Below are 20,765 nucleotides of genomic sequence, written 5' to 3' on the forward strand. Positions count from 1 at the left end.
CTGTTTCAGCGGGGAAGCCTTTAACAAGTAAGGAAGAAATCAAAGGCATTCCCTGGGCCTCCTGGACGTGTGTGAAGGGCCCTGAAGTGACTGGGATCTGGCCCAAATACACCGAGGTTATCGACATCAACTCAGTGGACGCCAATTACAACAGTTCAGTGTTGGTGTCTGGAGATGACTTTGGACTGGTCAAATTGTTCAAATTTCCTTGTCTGAAAAAAGGTAAGGCTGAAGAGATGCTTCTCTGGGTAGACTTTCTCTGGATTCTATATCCTGTGTAGTTAGGCGGGTTTCTTACCTCCTCACCAGACACTCCATTTCCTCTCCTCTACATTTATTCTTCGCCCATTTTACATTGAATGTGCTGTTGAACTCTTCTACTTTTGCTGTCCTATGTGAGTTTGCAAACTTAAGTCAGAATTTGTTAAGAGTTAATATCATATGACTTCTAAGCCTGTGTTCCACATATCTGAACAGTCCTATGTTACTTACGTTTATGAGAACAAATATTCCTCATTTATATTGTTTTTTTTATTCCTTTAAAATACTATATTTTAACTTTTTATTTGTTGTTGCTTTGTTTGTTTGTTTTTCAAGACAGGGTTCTCTGTGTAGCTCTGGGCTTCCTTGAATTTACTCTGTAGACCAGGCTGGCCTTGAGATTACAGAGATGCACCAGCTGCTGCCTCCTGAGTTTCTGGGATTAAAGGCATGCACCATCACCTGGCTATATTTTAACTCTTCATGTGAGCACATACTTGAACTTATACATGAAAAGCAATTCTTCTTAAACATGATTAAATAAAAATGATGACAGTTCTACAACTATGGACCCCTTTTCATAGAACTAGTTTTGCAAGACTTTTTTTAGAGAGAAATAGGACTGAAAACAACTTTCCTTATACTCAGGTTTTGCACTTCTATGGGACCATTTTAAACTTAGAAGACTGATTGGAGTCACCATGTAATGATCCTGTGCTTGCTTTGCAAACTTAGAGAAAGCTCCTCTCCAGGCTCTTCTCACTCCTCCACTATGCCCCGAAAGCTGGATTTTAGGAGAGCAATCACAGGGATGCATTGCTGCCTGCAAACATTCACTTGAATGATTTTTCAAATAAAATAGGGAAGAGAATGAAACATGCAATCACAAAGTCATTTTCAGTATCAGCAGATTTGAAACAGTGACAATTACAGGACAGAGTAGAACATAGCATGCATAGAGAACCACCATGATTTGCACAGAACACAATGGTCGTCAGCTCAAAGTGCTTGAAGCACAAAAAGACTGCAATGTGCCAAATTCAAATCCACTCCACCCTGCCTAATGAATTTCATGGGTAACAGGGCACAATTTGTTTAAACTAATGTTCATTTGAGAGTAAGTTGATTACGTTAGAAAGTATCTAGGGATGCAGAATTCAGGAAATTCACCCATGACTGTTACGATAAATCTTTCCACCTAAGCCACCGAGCCCCACCACCACATGTGCGCTTTACGCCAGCTGCCCGCCCGAGTTATGGCCCAAATTAATACACAGAATCTTGTATTAGGTTCAAATGCTGCTTGGCCAATGACTAGGATTCTCGTCTGCTAGCTCAGTCTTAATTATCATAAATCTATATATTTTATAAGACTTATCTTATAGAGGATACCTTTTGCTGGCACCCTCTCTTGCCAGTGGCTCACATGGCGCCACTGGAGGAGGAAGGGGAAAAGGGACACTTCCTGTTTCTCCTTGCTCAAATACAAGTCTCCTTGCTACGTCACTTCTGGCCTGAATCACCACTTCTTTACTACATTTCCCAGAATCCTCTTTGACTCCTAGTCCTGTCTAACTTGCTGTCTCATTGGCCAAACAGAACTTTATTAAATAATCAATAAGATAAACATACACAGAAGTACTTTCCCCATCATCTCCTCTTTTCTGTGTAAATAAAAAGAAAGATAACTTATCTTTTATAATAACTGAAGAAAACTATAACCATAACTATCTGTCTTCAACTCTATCAAAGACCACAGAAAGAAAATATATAAACTCTAGAATTGACAGGACATCTTGCTACCTGGACAGTCACCCAAAGTTCTCTGTAATGTTGGAGCATCCATCTTTAGCCTATAGGCCATAGTGTGTCTGGCACACTTCTCCATTTCAACAGAAACCCTTCAGTACTGTCTTGTTTTATAAGTTCAGCAATCATTTTCTTTTGGGTCCTGCATGTCCAGTTTATACAGCAACAAACAGTCCAGGCAAGAGCAGTTTCTTGCCCAAATGGCTAATCTTGCCATGTTGAAAGCAAACTCCATAACGAGTTTCTTTGATGCCCATCCTCCTTTCTGATGTAATTGGTGTGCCAGGAGCAGTTGTGTCTCACTGGCAAGAAAAATCCTAAACCATTTAAATGCTATTATTTCTATAGGTCTTCGAAAGGTTTGAAGAATACCTATCCATCTCAAATACATCTCTGTATATCTAGAAAACCTAACTAACCTAATTATAAGTTCTGACTATTATAGGTAACTATATAACCTGTATTTAATTATGCATATCATTTTAAAAGATCTGTATAAACACAATACCTAAACGAGAGGAGACATACACATATCACAAAATTGACCTTAAAGTTGTATCAATAAATGAAAATCCATAGCAATGCAAAGTATTCATTCCTATATCCTATTCCCCCTTTTTTTCCTTAAAAAGAGATTGACTATACTCATTACCATTTATAACCAACCCCATTTAAATGAAAACAAACATTTATAAACAATATTTGGGGATCTGGGCGTCGTTCTTTCTAAATTGCTTCCTGACGATTGGGGACAATGTTCATACCATTGGAATCATGATAAAACATAGAAATCTGACCAAGTCCTTGTTTTTGTAGTCTGTAAGGCTCTATCGTTTCAGCTTCAGGGAGTCTTGCTTGATCAAACCATATTAGTCTGGAAGGAATCCACAGCTTTTCATTTTCTTTGGAAATACAAGCAAAACCTTTACTTCTAAGTAGCCTGTCCTTAGACTTAAATTTTGAAGTCAGAGCATTTTTAAAATGTATAAGTTGGATTAATTTAGCAGCATTTATAATCAAATGTATTTTAGCAGCAGTAAGTCTTTCCTCGGCAATCAAACAATTTAAAGACAACAATATGGCATATAGTATCCAGATTCCTTGTGTATTTTCCATTTTTATGTGGCTTTTTTATTACTTTATTTTTACTTTCTTTTGTTTCTTTTTTCCCGAGACAGGGTTTCTCTGTGGAAATCTGCCTGCCTCTGTTTCCTTCAGCAAATCCTACTGGCATGCGCCACCACAACCAGCTACTCTATTTCCTCCTGTTATTTTTTTCTCTCACAAGCCTACATATATTTTTTAATGTAGTGTAAACCTTTAGAGGTTTTTCTTTATCTAGGTCTGTCTTTATCATCTCAGGAGTGCCGAGAGAAACCCCAAGAGCGCTGGGATGGCGCGAGCATATGGAAGCTGCTCCCATGCCTCTCAGTGGCCCAAAAGGGCAGGCTGTAGTGGCAGGTTTCCCTCTTCCTCTGGGAACCTTGGGGCATAGGGTCATCCCACTCACTGACACCATTCTGGTCTTTGATGGAGTTGAAGACAGATAGTTATGGTTATAGTTTTCTTCAGTTATTATAAAAGATAAGTTATCTTTCTTTTTATTTACACAGAAAAGAGGAGATGATGGGGAAAGTACTTCTGTGTATGTTTATCTTATTGATTATTTAATAAAGTTCTGTTTGGCCAATGAGACAGCAAGTTAGACAGGACTAGGAGTCAAAGAGGATTCTGGAAAATGTAGTAGAGAAGTGGTGATCCAGGCCGGAAGTGACATAGCAAGGAGACTCATATTTAGCAAGGAGAAACACGAAGTGGTCCCTTTTCCCCACTCCAGCAGCGCAATGTGATCCACCGGCAAGGAGGGATGTCAATAAGGTGTCCGATAAGATAAGTCTTATAAAATATATAGATTTATGATAATTAAGACTGAGCTAACAGACAAGAATCCTAGTCATTGGCCAAGCAGCATTGTACCTAATACAAGTCTCTCTGTGCATTAATTTGGGCCCTAACTCGGGTGGGCGGCTGGCATAAAGCGTACACGTGGTGGTGGAGCTCGGCGGCTTAGACGGAAAGATTTATCATAACACATGACCTCAGAGGAAACTTATTGGCCTCGTGTCAGGATCCAAATAACATGAACTTCATGAAAGTTGGTGTCCTCTATGTATCTCCAGACCTTATGAGTGGTCTCAGGTCTTCAGAATAGAGATGGGTGTGAGGATCCATTATCAGAACCAGGGTGGTGTTATGAATAGTGCTGTTAAAATTAGATGCCCATGTATGAAAAATAACCCTGTGGGTAGGCACAGGAGGGCAACTGAATGAATGAGGACAGGTAGACAGCAGAGTGACATATGATGGGAGTAGTGACCTCCTCCTCAGCCATTTGCTGAAGTGTCAAAGTCTCCAGAGCAAACCCAATTCTACCTTGCACAACATGCAGTCTATAAAGCTTGCAATTTTGCCCATGACCTTTAGGTTTTTGTGCCAAAGCTACTTCGGAGAAAAAAGTTAATGAAACTATGTGGGAATCTTGGTAGGAATAAAAATTAATAAAACTTTACTTTTTATAAACCAGGAAACTATTTTCAAATGATTCTAAGTGTTGAGCCTAAGAAATACAAGCACGAGGAGACTGATGACTATAAGCAAATAGCGAGGGAGACTGAGAAAGCTTTATAGTTTTCTATTGTGAGCAAACAGCTCACAATGAAGCTAATGTGACACACTTGGAATTGCACACACACACACACACACACACACACACACACACACACACATTCTTTTGTGGAAAAATTAGATGGAAGTACCCTACAGTTAAAGACAAGTGCTGAATCGATATTTTTGCATAGCCTGAGTAATTTGTTTCTCATTTTGATAGTTTTTAAATCCTTTGGAATCACTAATGACAATTTTTTCTTCTGGTGCCATATAGATCGCATTCTGTGTGTGACTGCCCCACACTTGGGCTTCATGTTATATGCAGTGGCATAGTATTATAAATTGGGAAGTGACATGACCACTTTAAGTCTCTGAAAGATTACTTTGATACCATCAAGATGGATTTTAAGCATCCATCTGCAAGATGCTGTGGCTAGAATAGGGCCCTAAAGAGACAATTGATTTAGATAAAGCTGAAAGTTTTGTTGCTAAATTGGATATGGGAATAGGGGGAGCAAAAAAAAAAAACAGAGCTATTGAGAATGTCTCCTGGGTTTCAGGCTTGAATAATGAGGTAGAATGAGGCAGTGTTCTGAGAGATGGGAAATGAGAGAAGGAAAAGCGCTTGTTGTCCAGAGGAAGGTTTGGGGGTGGCAGGGGAGCCTTTCAGTAACTCATCCAAGTTTTGAGGTGCCCATTAGACATCCAAACAGACATGACATTGTCCCTCCAGAGAGTGCTCAAGGTTAGCAATGGTACCCACAGGCACATGGAAAGATTTTTTAAGCTAGAGAAGAGGTCAGTAGAGAAGAGATGAGGGCTAATCGCCCAAACCCTGTGGACAAATATCCAAAGGGAAATATCGTCTAGTCACTGCCTATCCTGAGGAAAGCTTTGGGAGAAGACGTTGGGCATAGCATCAGAGTGTTATTGTTTCTATTAATGTGAGCAAAGGAGGGCCCCCTGTTGTGGTTTCATGACTAGACACCTGCAGGAAAAGAGGACCAGGCATGCGGATATCCCAGAAAGAGTATTCAAAGAAACAACAGCAAATACAAGAGTTGGAGGCAGAGAACACTTTGGCATGCTTAAAGAACTGCAATGGGTCCAGTGTGTCTGAAGCAGAGTAAGCAAGGGACAGAGGGTGGAAAATGGGGTTAAAGCAGTAAGGAGAGGGGCTTAATTGTCAGTGATGACGGTTCCAGCCTAAGGGTGTATAAACTGCTAATCCTGCAGGGTAGCTCCACCTCCATATTTAGAAGCTTATATGGGAAATGATCTCACAGGCTTTTGTGGAGGCAGAGGATGAGGTTCAGGTAGATACAAGTGCAGGGAATTAATAAGCACCCTACTGAGTGATTCTAATTCAAGTTCCCTTGTAAGTTACAGTCATCTGGAGGCTAGGATGAGACTTGCAGATGGGACTGTCAGCTGGAGACCCTCCAAAGACTGCTTGAGTGTCCTTAGGATATGGCATGGCTCAAGAAAGACACCAAGGCCTCTTCCTCTTCTCTGATGTCGCACACTTTCACTTTGCTACTTGTATTTGAATCTACTAATGTTTGTTTGATTTTTGTTGTTGTTTTGTTTTGTTCCAATTTTGAGACAGGTTTTCTCTATGTAACAGTACTGGTCATCTGGAACTCACTTTGTAGACCAGGCTGGCCTCAAACTCACAGAGATCCACTTGTTTCTGCCTCCCAAGTGCTAGGACTCAAGGTGTGTGCCACCACTGCCTGGTGAGTTCTATTAATTTTTATTTGTTTTATTTATTCTTGGCCATCTTCATAACGTACTGAAGAGATGGGTTAAGTGGCCTCTGTGGATGGAAAAGGATAGCCCCCCATTTTAGGATCTACAGAGATGTAGGAGGGATATTTTATTTAATTTATAGAGGCTGTCTGCTTTATCTTGCATTTAAGTTAAGAATGGGTAAGATGTTAATACTTGCATTTGTTTTTAGAAGCCCTGAAGTAGTAAGCATTAGTTAGAGCAGGCTTAACTAAGCCTTTAGCTGTAGAGCTTGAATTTGAAAGACACATCTTCAGATTAATGCATAATGGAATAATTTGAGTTCACTTGTGGCATTTGATTGTTGTAATATGTAAGACTGAAAATATGTTTCTGATATATTGAAAAACTTTACTTGATGTGGATAGGAATGTAATTACTTTTTAATTAATACTCTTTAAAAAACATAATCTGAAAATTCTATTTCAGGAGCCAAGTTTAGAAAGTATGTGGGACACTCTGCCCATGTCACGAACGTCCGCTGGTCCCATGATTTCCAGTGGGTGTTAAGCACAGGAGGAGCAGATCACTCGGTCTTCCAGTGGAGGTTTATTCCAGACACTGTCAGCAATGGCATGCTGGAAACCACACCCCAGGGTAAATAACAGTCCTAACTTCCCAGTGTCTTTATTTTTCAGTAATCATTTTAAGGAATATTCCTAATATCTATTCTGGAGCTGAACAGCTAAGGTGGTTTTCAAAAATCAATTTATATAATCATGTTTTTAATATAAAGAAAACCTTCTGAGGGGACAGAGAGTTGGCTCAGTGGGTATAAGCACTTGTTCTTGCAGAGGACCAGGATTCAGGTCCCAGCACCCACATGGTGGCTCACATACATACACACAGGCAAAACACTCAATCACATAAAACAAATGTAAAGAAAAAGGAAAAGCCTTGGAGATTAATATAGGTTGGTAAGTGATCTTCTTTGAAGGGTTTTGCTTATACAAAGCTCAACTGTGCCTGGAGGTTCACACTAAAAAAGTGACTTTTGACGACAAGATGAAAGCATGCTTGTCAGATCTTGGGGAGCCTGAAGCAATGGGCCTGCTCAGTGTGTGTGTGAGGGGATAGACAACTTTAGGGTGCAAAGAAGGGATTGAGACAATGTTCTACAATGTGGGCCCAGATGATCTACACCAATGGGTGTATAGGCTTTTATTTACATCTGTTTGAGGTATCCATATGGATAAGCAGGCAATAGAATAAATAGTGAAGCAAGCCGATGTGTTTAATAGTATGATTCTGTAGGGACATGACCATGGCTGTTTCTAATGCCTGGTGGATATGTTTAAAACTTAAAGAAGAACTGAATGGTAGTAAGTGCTTAAAGTTTTTTAGCCCCACCTTTCTCTTTAGTAAATCCTACACTTTTTTATTTTACAAAGTATGATTTAAAAATCTAGAACTCCTACTATCTAATTAAAAAGAAAAAAAGGGAACCAGGTATGATGACACATGCCTACAATGCCAGCTCTTAAACAGTGGGGCTAGGCTCTGGAGTTCAAGGTCATCCCTGACTGCTTAGTGGTCTCCAGGCCTGTGTTAAAGTCAAATCTATGGCAGAGCCATTACTTTACTTTGCTGGGATGGAAGCTACTTGAAATGTCCTTCCCATCATTAGCACCTCATCATTTTCCTTGCCTCTGATGGGTTCTGTCTCTACAGAAGGTGGCACTGATTCCTACAGTGAAGAATCTGATTCGGATTTGTCTGATGTACCAGAATTGGACTCTGATATCGAGCAGGAAGCTCAGATCAATTATGATCGTCAGGTAAGTATACAGAGCACAAAAGCCTGAAACTACTTTGATTTTAGCATTGCCCTGAAAAATTGATGGAGCTTAGGCAGAAGAAAAATGTCCATATCTTGCCCTTAAATGTAGGTTAAAAATAAAGCACTTATACCATTAAATATTAAGTGAGAGGCTAGAGAGATGCTCAGTACTTAGAGCACTGGCTACTCTTCCACAGGACCTAGGTTCAATTCCCAGCACTTACACAGTGACTCACAGCCATCTGTAACTTCAGTTCCAGGTGATCCAGTGTCCTTTGCCAGCCTCTTCAGGTACCAGGCATGCAAGTGGTGCAGACGCATGCTGGCAAAACACTTTTACATATTAATTTTTTAATTAAATGGAAGGGAGTTGCTAAGTTTTCAAGCTCAATTCTGAGCATTTGAGCTTTTTGATTTTTCCATCATATAAAGCTTTACTATATACATATTTCCATGTAGTTGGTTGTTTTTTTACTTTTAAGCTCTTGGGGGGCCCACTACCCAACTCCCAAATAAATCACATGGAGGCTTATTCTTTCTTATGAATGCCCAGCCTTAGCTTGGCTTGTTTTTTTGCCAGATTTTCTTAACTTAAATTGTCCTGTCTACCTTTTGCCCCCAGGCTTTTACCTTTCTTTATTTCTGTATATCTTTTCTTTCCTTCTTATTCCATGTCTGGCTGGGTGGCTGGGTGGCTGGCTCTCTTCCAGTCTTTCTCCTCCCTGCTTTTTCCTCCTATTTATTCTCTCTGCCTAGCAACCTTGCCTATCCTTTCTCCCACCTAGCTATTGGCTGTTCAGCTCTTTCTTAGACCAATCAGGTATTTTAGACAGGCAAAGTAACACAGCTTCCCAAAGTTAAGCAAATGCAACATAAAAGAATTCAACACATCGTTGCATCATTAAACAAATATTTAGTAGCATAAACACATCTTAAAGTAATATTCTACAACTTACATGATTATTTTGCAAAGAAAAATACATGTAAAGTACAAGTTTTTCTTATTTCCTTAGCAAATCATAAAACTGTACATTTTTAGGATGGGTACCCTCCAAGAATGGTAGCCTGTGTGTGAGTGGTTATCCTCATTTCTTGCTCAATTTGATAGATATTACCTGTTTATTTAGAGTAAACCTAATTCCAATGTGTATTCTCTATCCAATAAGAACATACTTCTAGCACAAAAGTTGGCAAATCACATCCAGTTTTCCCCCACAAAAGTTAACAGCTTTTTAGTAGAGAGCAGGGACAGTTAAAGCAGTGCTTACAAGGAATCTTGACTCAGTAGCATGTCACAGTGATAGCTTCAGAGGTTCAATTTTCTCCCCTGTCTTTGTATAAGTAACATGTTTATATGTGTGTGAAGCAAATTCTGCATATGAATGTGGAGTGAATAAGACATGAGATCCCAGATACATAACTGTCAGTGTCATCCAGGGAAACATAACAGACAAGCCTATGGCAGCTCCCACACACCAGCTGTCTTCATGTGGCAGGTTAAGTGACTTGTCCCTTCCCATGTACCTACTGTTTTAAGATAATGCTGACCTGGACTTCTGTCCATGGACTTCTGATGTAACTCCATATAAGCACTGGATTTACTGCTCTTCTTCCTGTAGTCATTTCTTCTTAATTTACTACAAAGACAGTGCAGCCAAGAGTTCAGATCAACCTCATAATTAGATTACTTTCACTGTGTACTGACAAATGTGTTATGCAGTACAAGCACTAAAAGGGATTTGGAAGGAAACTATAACACTAAGCAATACACCCAGGGATAATGAAACTTAAGCAAAAAAGATCTGGGAGAGTCTGTCATTTTGTTTAGTTGGGGAACTTTTATTTTGTGGTGCTAGGAAGCAGTGGCAAGGCATGACCATTGACAGCCAGGCCTTGAGCTTTCTTATTATCTGTGACTTATTTTTCAGTGCCTCTAAATATATAGGTTTACAATATTCCCAAGTTATTCCTGAGTAGAGATTTTTATTCTGTTCTACAGATTGAGGCCCATGATGCTATAATATATGTTCATCAAAGCAGTCGAAATGCCCCAGAAAAGAATCGTGGTTTCAGATGAATAATTATCTCTAGACTGAGAAGTGTTATATATATCTAAAACAGAAAACAAACAAACAAACAAAAAAACCTTCTGACTTCTTTTCTGATGCCTTTGGCCAGGTCCTAAAAAGAAACTTCATTATAGCTTTATTTCCTGATCTTTTAGTAATATAGTTTATCAAAATGTTATGGGAATCTTTCTGGAATAAGCACACCAACACTAGTGAGAGTGGAGTAATGGAGATGTCACCAGTGGAGGGGAACCAGGACAACTCCTGATGGGCTCGGATATTGGGCCTAGTTTGTATTCTTATTTATACCCTAAAAGCACACGCCAGGGTGGGCAAGCCAGTGAGAATTTACAGAAACTTGAGTGGTAGTCAGCAGGCTGTTAAAGGCATTGGCCAATGGCTTCAGCTATTCGTCCAGGCCATTCTGTTCTAGGTAGCAAGTAAAGTCCTGCTTGACAAATAGGCAGTCAATAAATAAGTGGGTATCTAATAATTGGTCTTTTTTATCTTATTCTACTTCAAAATGAAAATTTTCTTTCCTGAATATGAGAAATTACTAATAGATTGTGGTTTTTTTTTTCCAAATGTGTTGAAGTGGTTTTTGAGAATAAAATGTAAACGGTAAATAACAGATTAATTTTATGCACATTTAAACTGTATCAAGTATTTCTTCGGCAGCAGACTTTGAGTTTTGGATTGGACCAATAGAATATCAGACTCAGATCATCCAAATTCATGAGGCCAGGAAGGACGGAGGCCCAAAGAACAATTCCAGGAGAACGGCTCAGGAAGCCCCAATCTTACAAACATCAGAGATTTCTTACCTTCTGGAAGAAAAGTATATTTAGTTAATAATTCCTTTTCTTTCTTATTTACTGGAACATCAACTTCACTTATCTTCTGGATATAATTACCTAAGAAAGCAATTCAAGGGAGGAGAGGAAATTTTTTAAATCTCAGTATTTGAAAGATTTTTTTTTTTTTTTTTTTGGTAATTTGGTTCCATTAGGGAAAGGAATATTGAACCTATGCTACATGAAACCCACATTTCATTGAAGTGATATGTGGTCTCTCTGCAATGCCAAGACACTGTTTAGCAGCCTGAGGAGGGGATGTTGGCTAAACTTTCCTATTGTGCTTAAAGGTTTACAAAGAAGATCTACCTCAGCTAAAGCAACAAAGCAAAGAGAAAAACCATGCTGTGTTCTTCCTCAAGCGGGAGAAGGCACCAGAGGACAGCCTCAAACTCCAGTTTATACATGGGTAGGTGGCCTGCCCTGGGGACCCTGAGTTGTTCATACATGGTAGTGGCCTTCCTCTGCCTCTGACAAACTTGTCATCGGTCACTCTCACTACCAGGACAGAGAGATCCCTGTTTTAAATGCTCCCCTCTCCAGGGTGCTCCCCCTGCAGTGACATCTCAGCTGATTCTGTCCAGCTTTCCTGGTTGGTGCTGTGGCCCTCACAGTTCTGGACCTGGCATGCTTCCTGTGTGTCCACGCTATAGCAGCAGTGTCTGTGTCACCACTGTTGTCTGCATTCTCTAGTCCTCCAATCCTCAGCTCTGTTTTCCTAGATCCACTCCAGGATAGTGATTTCTTCAGATTTGTGTGCATATGCCCATTGTAAAATTATATATGTGTGTATACATACATATAATGTATATATACATATATATGTACATATATATATATATATATATATATATATATCAAATTGACATCTAGTTATTTGCATTGTCAGCTTAAACTGTTGAGAAAAATATAAACATATCTAGTATATTATAAATGTGTCAGACATTTAAATGTAGCCAATAGAACCCAAATGCCAAGCTTGATTCCTGTATTGTCAACTTTTAAAATACAAGAACAACTATTTCTATCATGAATTTTCCCCCATTCACATTTTATGTAAACTTTTATAACCATTATAATTCTATCATAAAATTGTACCGTAGAGGGAAAAATTTACCTTAGTATATGTTTGAGAGTCTGCAGACACTGCATTGTAACAGCTATAAGGCAATGATGTCTAAGCATGGAAACTAGTGCACAGTAGAACACATACATGCTAACAGTACACTCATGTAAATGTGTGCACACACCTGTGAGTGCAAATACTAAGTAAGCTATAAAATGAAAATTCTAAGACAGCATCTGAAATGAGATGTTTTGAGTCTGTAAAATAAACTTCAATTTTAAAGAAGTAGCAGAAAAAAAGCTTAGACTATCTTATTAAAATATTTTTATATGTTGATATGCTGATTTAAATGTGTTGAGTTAAAAGTTCTTAAAAATAGGTTGATTTTTTTAGAGACAAAGTTTTACTCTGTAGCCCAGGCTAGCCTCATACTTGTAGAATCCTCCTGTCTTAGCTGTGTGAAATGCATCTGGGGACACAAAAGGCCAGGCCAGACCTGATTAAAAACAGATAAATGCAGGATTATTGGGTTTTGTTCTTGGGTGGGTTCACCAGTCCCAAAGAATGGGGCTAGAGAAGTCCCCTACCCAGGTTAAGGCAGGGAGGTTTTATAGACCTTAGGCAAGGGGTGATGATGGCCCAGCCAGGAGCTGGGACTGTGCCCAAGGATAGTCAAAAGCTAAGCCTCTGGGTAGGCACCTGGGTGAGCTGGTCACGACAGAAAGGCGGTTACACTAGTTGCCAGAAATGTGGAACTGGTCTTTTGGCACCATTCCTTTGTTCAGAATTTTCTCAGTGTATGTGGGGTTGGTAGAAGTAGGTCAGACAGGGCTTGTCAGCTTGTTCAGGGTCAAGCAGGGATTCCAGCTGAACACTGTGCAACAAGAAAATGTTGTTACCTATTTGGCTCACATATTTCTGTTAGATAATAGTACTGTTCATTTTGAAAATTCAGTTACTGGAAAAACTGACCAAATCAATATTAATACTACATATTAATGTATTTAATTGTTTATCACAGAAAACTTTATTTGAACACTGTTTTCATAAGTTGGTGGTATGTGTGTGTGTGTGTGTGTTTGTGTGCTCCCATGCATTTGTGTGTGTACACCCGTGCATGTGTGTGTGTGTGTGTGTGCTTTCATGAATCCATGCATGTGTGTTCACATGCTCTCATGCATTCATGCATGTGTGTTCATGTGTGTGCAAGGTGTGTGTGCATGTTTGTGTACATGTTCATGTGCATGTGTGTACTTGTGTGTGTGCGTGAGTGTGTGCATGTGTGTGTTTGTGTGTGCTGTCATGAATCCATTCATGTGTGTGTGCATATGCTCTCAAGCATTCATGAATGCGTGTGTGCATGCTCGTGTGTGTGTGTGTGTGTGTGTGTGTGTGTGTGTGTGTGTGTGTGTGTGTGTATGGGGCATTAGAGATCAACATCAGTTGTGTTCTCCAGCCACCCTCCATGTCAGCAGTTCTCAGCCTTCCTAAGGCTGGGAACCTTTATACAGTTCCTCATGTCATGGTGACCCCCAGCCATAAAATGACTTCATTGCTATTTCATGACTGTAATTTTGCTAATTATGAATTGTAAGGTAAATATTTTTGGAGATAGAGGTTTACCAAAATGGTGAAAATCCACAGGTTAAGAATGCTGCTCCACGTTATTTTTTGAGGCAGTCTTTTCCTGAACCTGAAGGTTACCTCCTGGCTACTCTGTCTGGCGATAGCTTCCAGGAATCTGCTTGTCTGTAGTGCAGGGCTAGGGTTCAAACAGTGAGCCCTGACCAAGGAACATTGATTCTTCCATGGCTGCTGGGAATCCAAACTGAGGGACACATGCTTAGACAGCAAACATTGGCTGAACCGAGTCCCCCAGCTGTCATTTCAGACAGCTGTCTATATGTTATTTATGGATAGAATGTGGCAGAGTTTAGGATGAGTCAAAGCCCACTTTTCAGCTTTTTTTAAAAAGATGAAAGCATTGAGTTAATTCTCACAAATAAATAGGAAAGACAACAATATTAGTATTTTTCAATTCTCTAAACTCTTCCTGTATGTCAGGCTAAAAATAACATTTTGATTTTGTTATCACAAAAGTGCTAATTTGTCTATTATTATTCAATAAGGTGTCTATTTAATTTTGTTAAACAAAAAATCAGTACTTGATTTACAAAATTATGCATTAGCCAATAATTAAGAATTATTCACCAGATGTGGTAGGGCACACCTTTCATCCCAGCACTTACTCAGGAGGCAGAGGCAGGTAGATCTCTGTAAATTTGAGGCCAGCCTGGTCTATATAGTGAGTTAGGACAAACAGAACTACACAGTGAGACTCTGTATCAAGAAATTAAAATTATTCAGTTGTGTTTGGAATTGTCTTGCTTTGGCACCCCAAAAGGTATTGTACCCCCAAAGGACTAGATGGAAGATGGGAAAGGAAGCCTGAGCCTTAGTCTAGACCTGTCAGAAGAAGACTTGGATTGCTTTGTTGGTCTGTTTTGAAACAGAGTCTCTTGTAGCCCAGGCTAGCCTTTAACCTATTATATGTAGATGGGGATAACCTTCTGATTTTTCTACATCTACCTCCCAACTGAAATTGTGCACTGTTACTCCCTACACAGAATTGCTTTTAGCAAAGAACATAGACACTGGTTGAAGGTCTGGAAGCAGATCTGTGAAAATAATCAGTCTCCATGTGCCTCATACACAGTTCACATCAACACAATTGCTTTGCCTCAACAACCCGTGCTTCATTTGTGTGCTGTTCTTCGACCCACTGCGCTTCAGTTACAGGGGCTACGACTGTAGGAACAACCTGTTCTACACACAGGCAGGAGAAGTGGTGTACCACATTGCTGCAGTTGCGGTGGTGTACAACAGGCAACAGCACTCTCAGAGGCTATACCTGGGGCACGACGATGACATCCTCAGCCTGACCGTCCATCCCGTGAAGGACTATGTGGCCACGGGACAGGTGTGTGTGACCAGAGCTTAGCAAAAGAGAAAGGGCAGTTAACTTCTAATCCAATTTACCTAGACTAGAAACAATGTATTTGGTAGGAATAAACATAAGGCATGAAACTGAAGGGTCTGAAAACATTGAGGAGGCAGGGGTGGGACACAGAGGTAAAGGTTATGACAGAAAGACAGCAAAGTGCACATTTAAAGTGCTGGCCTCAAAAATCCCTTAACAGGGAGCCATGTGCTGGGCAAGAATCTGCCAAAACCCAACTCACAGTGTGCTTCTTTGAAGCTTCAAGCCTGTCTCTTCATCAGGAAAAGACTGGACTGGACCAGATTGTTTCCAGTTGTCTTCCTAACTTACAAATTATGTATGTTGCCTTATTTCTGAGCTGTGCTTGACCCTAAGAGGCCAGGCTGTCCTTATTACCATGAATGCCTAGTTAACAGCATTATCCTGTCAATGCAGGTTGGAAGAGATGCTGCTATCCATGTGTGGGATGCACAAACTCTAAAATGTTTGTCACTATTGAAAGGGCACCATCAGAGAGGAGTGTGTGCACTGGATTTTTCAGGTAAGCTCTCACTAGTGTCACAGAATATGGGTCTGTGGCTAATTTTTAAAAAATCCTCTTACTTGATTGAGTTCTGATTGTAACAAGATAAGTTCTTTGCAGTCACCTCCCATCCTGAGACTGGAGACCATATGTGAGTACCTCACTGAGAGACAGATTACGAATCCTTCCATGTAGCTTTCAGTTCTCTCCAGGCCAGCACCTGGAGTTCACATTGTTCTAAGTCTGCTTGAGTGAGTGCAATCAAGAGCAGCTGCTGCTGTGGAAAGTCTTAGCTGCACCTGTCCAGTGATGATGAAGAATATCCAATATGGGTGACTCTTGTAATCACAACCACTGTGAGGCTGAGGCAGGAAAGGCTTGCCAGAAGTTGGAGGCAAGTGTGCACTACACCTCGAGTTCCAGGCCAGCCTGGGATACAGCATGGGACCATGTCTCAGACAACAAAAGATCAGTTCCACAGGTTTATCTCCAAATAAATAGTACCATATTACTTCTAAGTTAAGTAGCTAGAGAGAGCTACAGACCTACAGGGGACCACTTTATAAAATTTTATATTTGGAAAGAAGAATTTCCAAATTAAAGTACGAACTCAGCACCATAAAAGTCCTATTGGTAGATGCTGCAGTCTTTAGAGTAAGTTCACTTGAAGCTAGAATTATATAGTGGAATTCTGTTACAGGGGCTGGAGAGATGGCTCAGTGGTTAAGAACACTAGCTGTTATTTAGGAGGACCCAGGTTCAATTCCCAGCACCTGGATGGCAGCTCACAAGTGTCTAAAACTCCAGTTCCAGAGGATCCAACACCCATTTTTGGCCTTCACAGGTGCCAAGCATGCACACATATACAATAAAGAAATAATTTTTAAAAGAAAGTCTATTACAGATGTTGCTACCTAGAAACTTTTAAACATTTCATTGTAGAAATTGGGTCAATATAAAAACAAATCCTAACCTTTAGAAATAAATTTGATTGTATAATTGTCTAAATAGCATTCAGGTATTTCAAATATGCAATATTGGTAACTAAATTCTAAGACTCCACAGTCTCTTCCTGTGGTCTCTCCCCCTCCCTTTCCCTTTCACCTGGGCATGCTACTTTAATGCGGCTGGGGCTATACCTCACTGATAGAGCAGAGCCAGCATCAGTACCACAACAAACAGAGAAAAATCAAGTGGAAGATAAAGGAGGAAAGAGGGCAAGGGAAAGAATGAGAGTGAGTGGACTTGGATTAGACAGTTAGTGGTTGCTGGGCTTTTTTGTAAAGGGGAAATGCATTAATGCTGACCTCATTCCATCTTACTCACTTCTAGAGTCTTCTGGAAGATAGTTACCATCTTCACTGTGGATCCCTCTTGGTGGACTGACTTAGGGCTGTGTCTTTGGATGGAAGTTAATGACATTAGCTTTTCTTGGCAGCATCTCACCCACTAGTACCTTCATGCTTTCTGCACCTCTAGCTACAGTGTGCTTCTTTTTCTTTCTGTTCATGTGCTCTGTTCAGGGTTCCCAAGTCTTAAGGAGCAAGACTGAGTGTTTTCCTCCATCCCATAAAGCAAAAAAAAAAAAAAAAAAACAGCCTCTTCTGCTTCCTGCAGCTCACTGTTGAGAGCTTTTTCGGAACCAGTCAGGGGCCATGTGTTGTTGCGTCTCTGTATCCTGCACAAACAGTAAACTAGGGTGTTCAGGAGCACCCATCTCTCTGCTCCCATAATACATATTGTGCTGTGGACAGAGAATTTACTTTAAAGAATATTATGGATGAATGAACACATGAAGTTTTGCTTAATGGTCTTTATCCTGCTTCTCAGTGTTACTGTTACAACTTAACATTGCAAATCATGTTTGGGAGATAATTGTCTATTTTCTTAGCAATTGTAAGATAAGGTAGTATTTTCTTTTATTAAACTTTCAGATCCTCACAACCTATACAAATGTGAGTTGCTATGACATTACTAAAAGTTTTCCATTAGCTCCCGTGGCTGCTGAGTTAGGAGAACAAGGGCCAACAGTTTTCTTTTAAGCTGGTAGGCCTGAGTGGCAGGAGGAGGCATGCATACTGAGGGAGAGAGTTCTCAACAGTGTACCTGCGAGCTGTCTGCTAAGATTACATCGCAATACACAGCACATGCAAAGCCTTAGGCTTCAGGAAGTTTGCTGTATGCAGTTTTAAATTGTGTACCCTATGTTCTTGACTAAGTAGCAAGATCTAAAAGAAAGTAAAACATTAGTTCCTATATGACTATCCCAAAGGCTCCAGTGAATCTCATTTTTAGTTTTTAACCCATAGCCCACTAAAAAGATGAACCACCTTTGTCTTAAAATTTATTTTATCTACAGCTACATAAGCATATATTGATATTGCTTTGTAATAATTTTAAGACACTATTTTAAATTTTTCTCACATACACACACACATATATATATACATACATATATACACATACATATACTATATATATGTATGTGTGTGTGTGTGTATTATATATATAATATGTTGAACATATACTCCCAGTCCCATTCCCCATCCTCCCCTTTTAGGTCCCTCTCTCATTATCCTCTTTGTTCCCCTAAATTTCACTTCAGCTTCCATTTAATATATACATACATACATGGGTATGTATATATTATATATAACAATATGCAAATACGTGAATATGTCTATAAAACCTAAGAACCTCAAAGGAGAGGACCAGGTGAGGACCTTTTTGAGGCTGGTTTAATTTGCTAAATATTATCATCTCCAGTTGCATCCATTTTCCTGAAGACATGACTTCATTCTTCATTATTCCTGCAAACAATCCCAAGGCATTTATAAACTACAGTTTTCTTACCCATGTGGACACCTAGACTGGTCCCAGAGCTGCTGTGCATATTGCTGCAGGAACACGATGTGCAGGCATCTCTGCGATGGAATGACTTAGAGCCCTTTGGGTACAAAGAAGGGGCCTAGCTGGTAGATCTACTTCTAGCTTTTCTTTTTGAGAAACATCCACACTGATTGCCAAGGAGGAAACACAAATAACTATGCTCTAGAGGACTAGCAAGACACTTGTTAAAATAGTGAAATAAAAATAATAAAATCTACAAGTGTGTGGGATGACGAGAATTCAATATATCTGTGGTTTTGGTGACATTGAAAATTGATTCAATAATTGTAGCAAGAAATCTTGAAGTGCTCAAAAAACTATACTTTAAAATATCAACCATGTGAACTATTAATCCTGCAAATTGAACATAAAAATAAAGATAATGTCTATCACCAATTTCTACGAGTGTATGTAATGTGTATTGGCATATGAAAGGAAACAGTATTACAACTGGAATTTAATAATCATCCAAGTCCCATCATGTGGTGAGGAAATCAGCCACCCTAGGAGTGGGTAGGGAGCATGATTCTGTCTCCTACCCATGATCTTCATCCCCTACCCATGTTTAAAGAGATGTCTTTGTTTCCTTTAGAACAGTGGCAAGAATAGATGAATTTAGCCCCTTTTGGATAACTGCACATATGTTTTCTTGTCTTCACATTAGCCTGCTTTGTGTTTCCAAGACAACTTGTTTTATGAGTTCTTGGGGTGAGGTAGTTCTGCTTGTGAAGAGCAGTTTTAGTTTAACAATACAGTCCCCATTTCCCAGATAACAATCACTAAGGAAGAACCCTGGGAAATTGTGTTTTGTCTGTGAGATTAAAATATAGTGTTGGTATTTAAGTGGCTAGAAAGGAATGGAGTTGATGGTTTTAGAAAGCGCCTAAAGACTGTTCAGGAACCTTCTTCCCTGGATCTATTATGAGTGATTCATCGAAGTTGATTGCCCCCTGTGGTCCAAATAGGGAGTACTTTTTGGTTTAATTCTGTGGATCCAACAGGGTTTAACAATGTAACTGTTGACTACCCCTCTGTTCCACTTCCTTGGTGGAGAACTGAGATACTTTGTTGAGGCAATGTTGAGGTCAGTAGTTGCAGGTCCACGAAAACCCAGGTCTCCCGGTTCTCAGTCTGAGTGTGCCAACCGGCAAGAGATCTGGAAATTCGCCCCTTCTCTGTCTTTAGTCCTGGCCCTGCTTTTCGCTGGTGCAGCGACTCTGGTGGGCCCCCCTGTGGCTTCCTGTGTGTTTGCTGTGGCCCCAGCTATATGCCTCAGAACCCCCAACAGTCACCTGGTTCAGCTCCTTGTGGATTTTTTTTTTTTTTTACTCTTTTACTCTTTTACATTTTTTTTTTTCTCTTTTGGCTTTTTTGAGGTGTCTGCTATGCAGCTCCCAAGTAAATCACACACAGAGGCGTGTTCTTAGTTATGAATGCCCAGCCTTAGCTTGGCTTGTTTCTTGCCAGCTTTTCTTATCTTAAATTATCCCAGCTACCTTTTGCCTCTGGGCTTTTATCTTTCTCTATTTCTGTATATCTTACTTTCAGTCTTACTGCATGGCTGGCTGGGTAGCTGGACCCTGATGTCCTCCTCTCCTTGTTCTCTTGCTCTTCCCTTTCTTGTTTCTCCTTGTTTCTATTTGTACTCTCTGCCTGCCAGTCCCGCCTATCCTTGTTCCTTCCTTGCTATTGGCTCTTTATTAGACCTTTAAGTGTCGTGGCAGGCACAGTAACACAGCTTGACATAATTAAACAAATGCAGCATAAGCAAAAGTAACACACCTTAAAAAATTAATATAGTCTACCACACTTGGGCATATAAAGCAGGCCAGTGTGAAAACAAGGCAGCTCATACAGTTACACAATGGGGAATGAATTAATCTGTTCTCGCCACTGTTCAAAGGGAAACAAAGATAATTCTTTAGACATGGGCAATGAGTGAATTTATACTTTCTCATTCAACTGGGCAGCAGTTTTAAAATTAGATTTATTTATATGTGTCTGTGTGTTTATGCCATGGCATATATGTGGAAGTCAAAGGACAATCTTGAAGAG

General features: G+C 39.9%; 1 protein-coding gene across 4 annotated transcripts in view; it reads left to right on the forward strand.

The window, feature by feature from the left end:
* The window catches only part of Eml6 (EMAP like 6), a 252,483-nt gene that overhangs the window by 158,239 nt on the left and 73,479 nt on the right, over positions 1 to 20,765 (forward strand). For all 4 annotated transcript variants that reach the window (XM_035452556.1, XM_035452555.1, XM_027387940.2 and 1 more), the window contains 6 exons: positions 10 to 222; positions 6,958 to 7,125; positions 8,200 to 8,306; positions 11,522 to 11,640; positions 15,091 to 15,277; positions 15,734 to 15,839. In XM_035452556.1, the coding sequence (XP_035308447.1) occupies positions 10 to 222; positions 6,958 to 7,125; positions 8,200 to 8,306; positions 11,522 to 11,640; positions 15,091 to 15,277; positions 15,734 to 15,839 (900 nt within the window). The remainder of the gene's footprint in view (positions 1 to 9; positions 223 to 6,957; positions 7,126 to 8,199; positions 8,307 to 11,521; positions 11,641 to 15,090; positions 15,278 to 15,733; positions 15,840 to 20,765) is intronic.

Source organism: Cricetulus griseus, assembly GCF_003668045.3.
Source record: "Cricetulus griseus strain 17A/GY chromosome 1 unlocalized genomic scaffold, alternate assembly CriGri-PICRH-1.0 chr1_1, whole genome shotgun sequence".
NCBI lineage: Eukaryota > Metazoa > Chordata > Mammalia > Rodentia > Cricetidae > Cricetulus > Cricetulus griseus.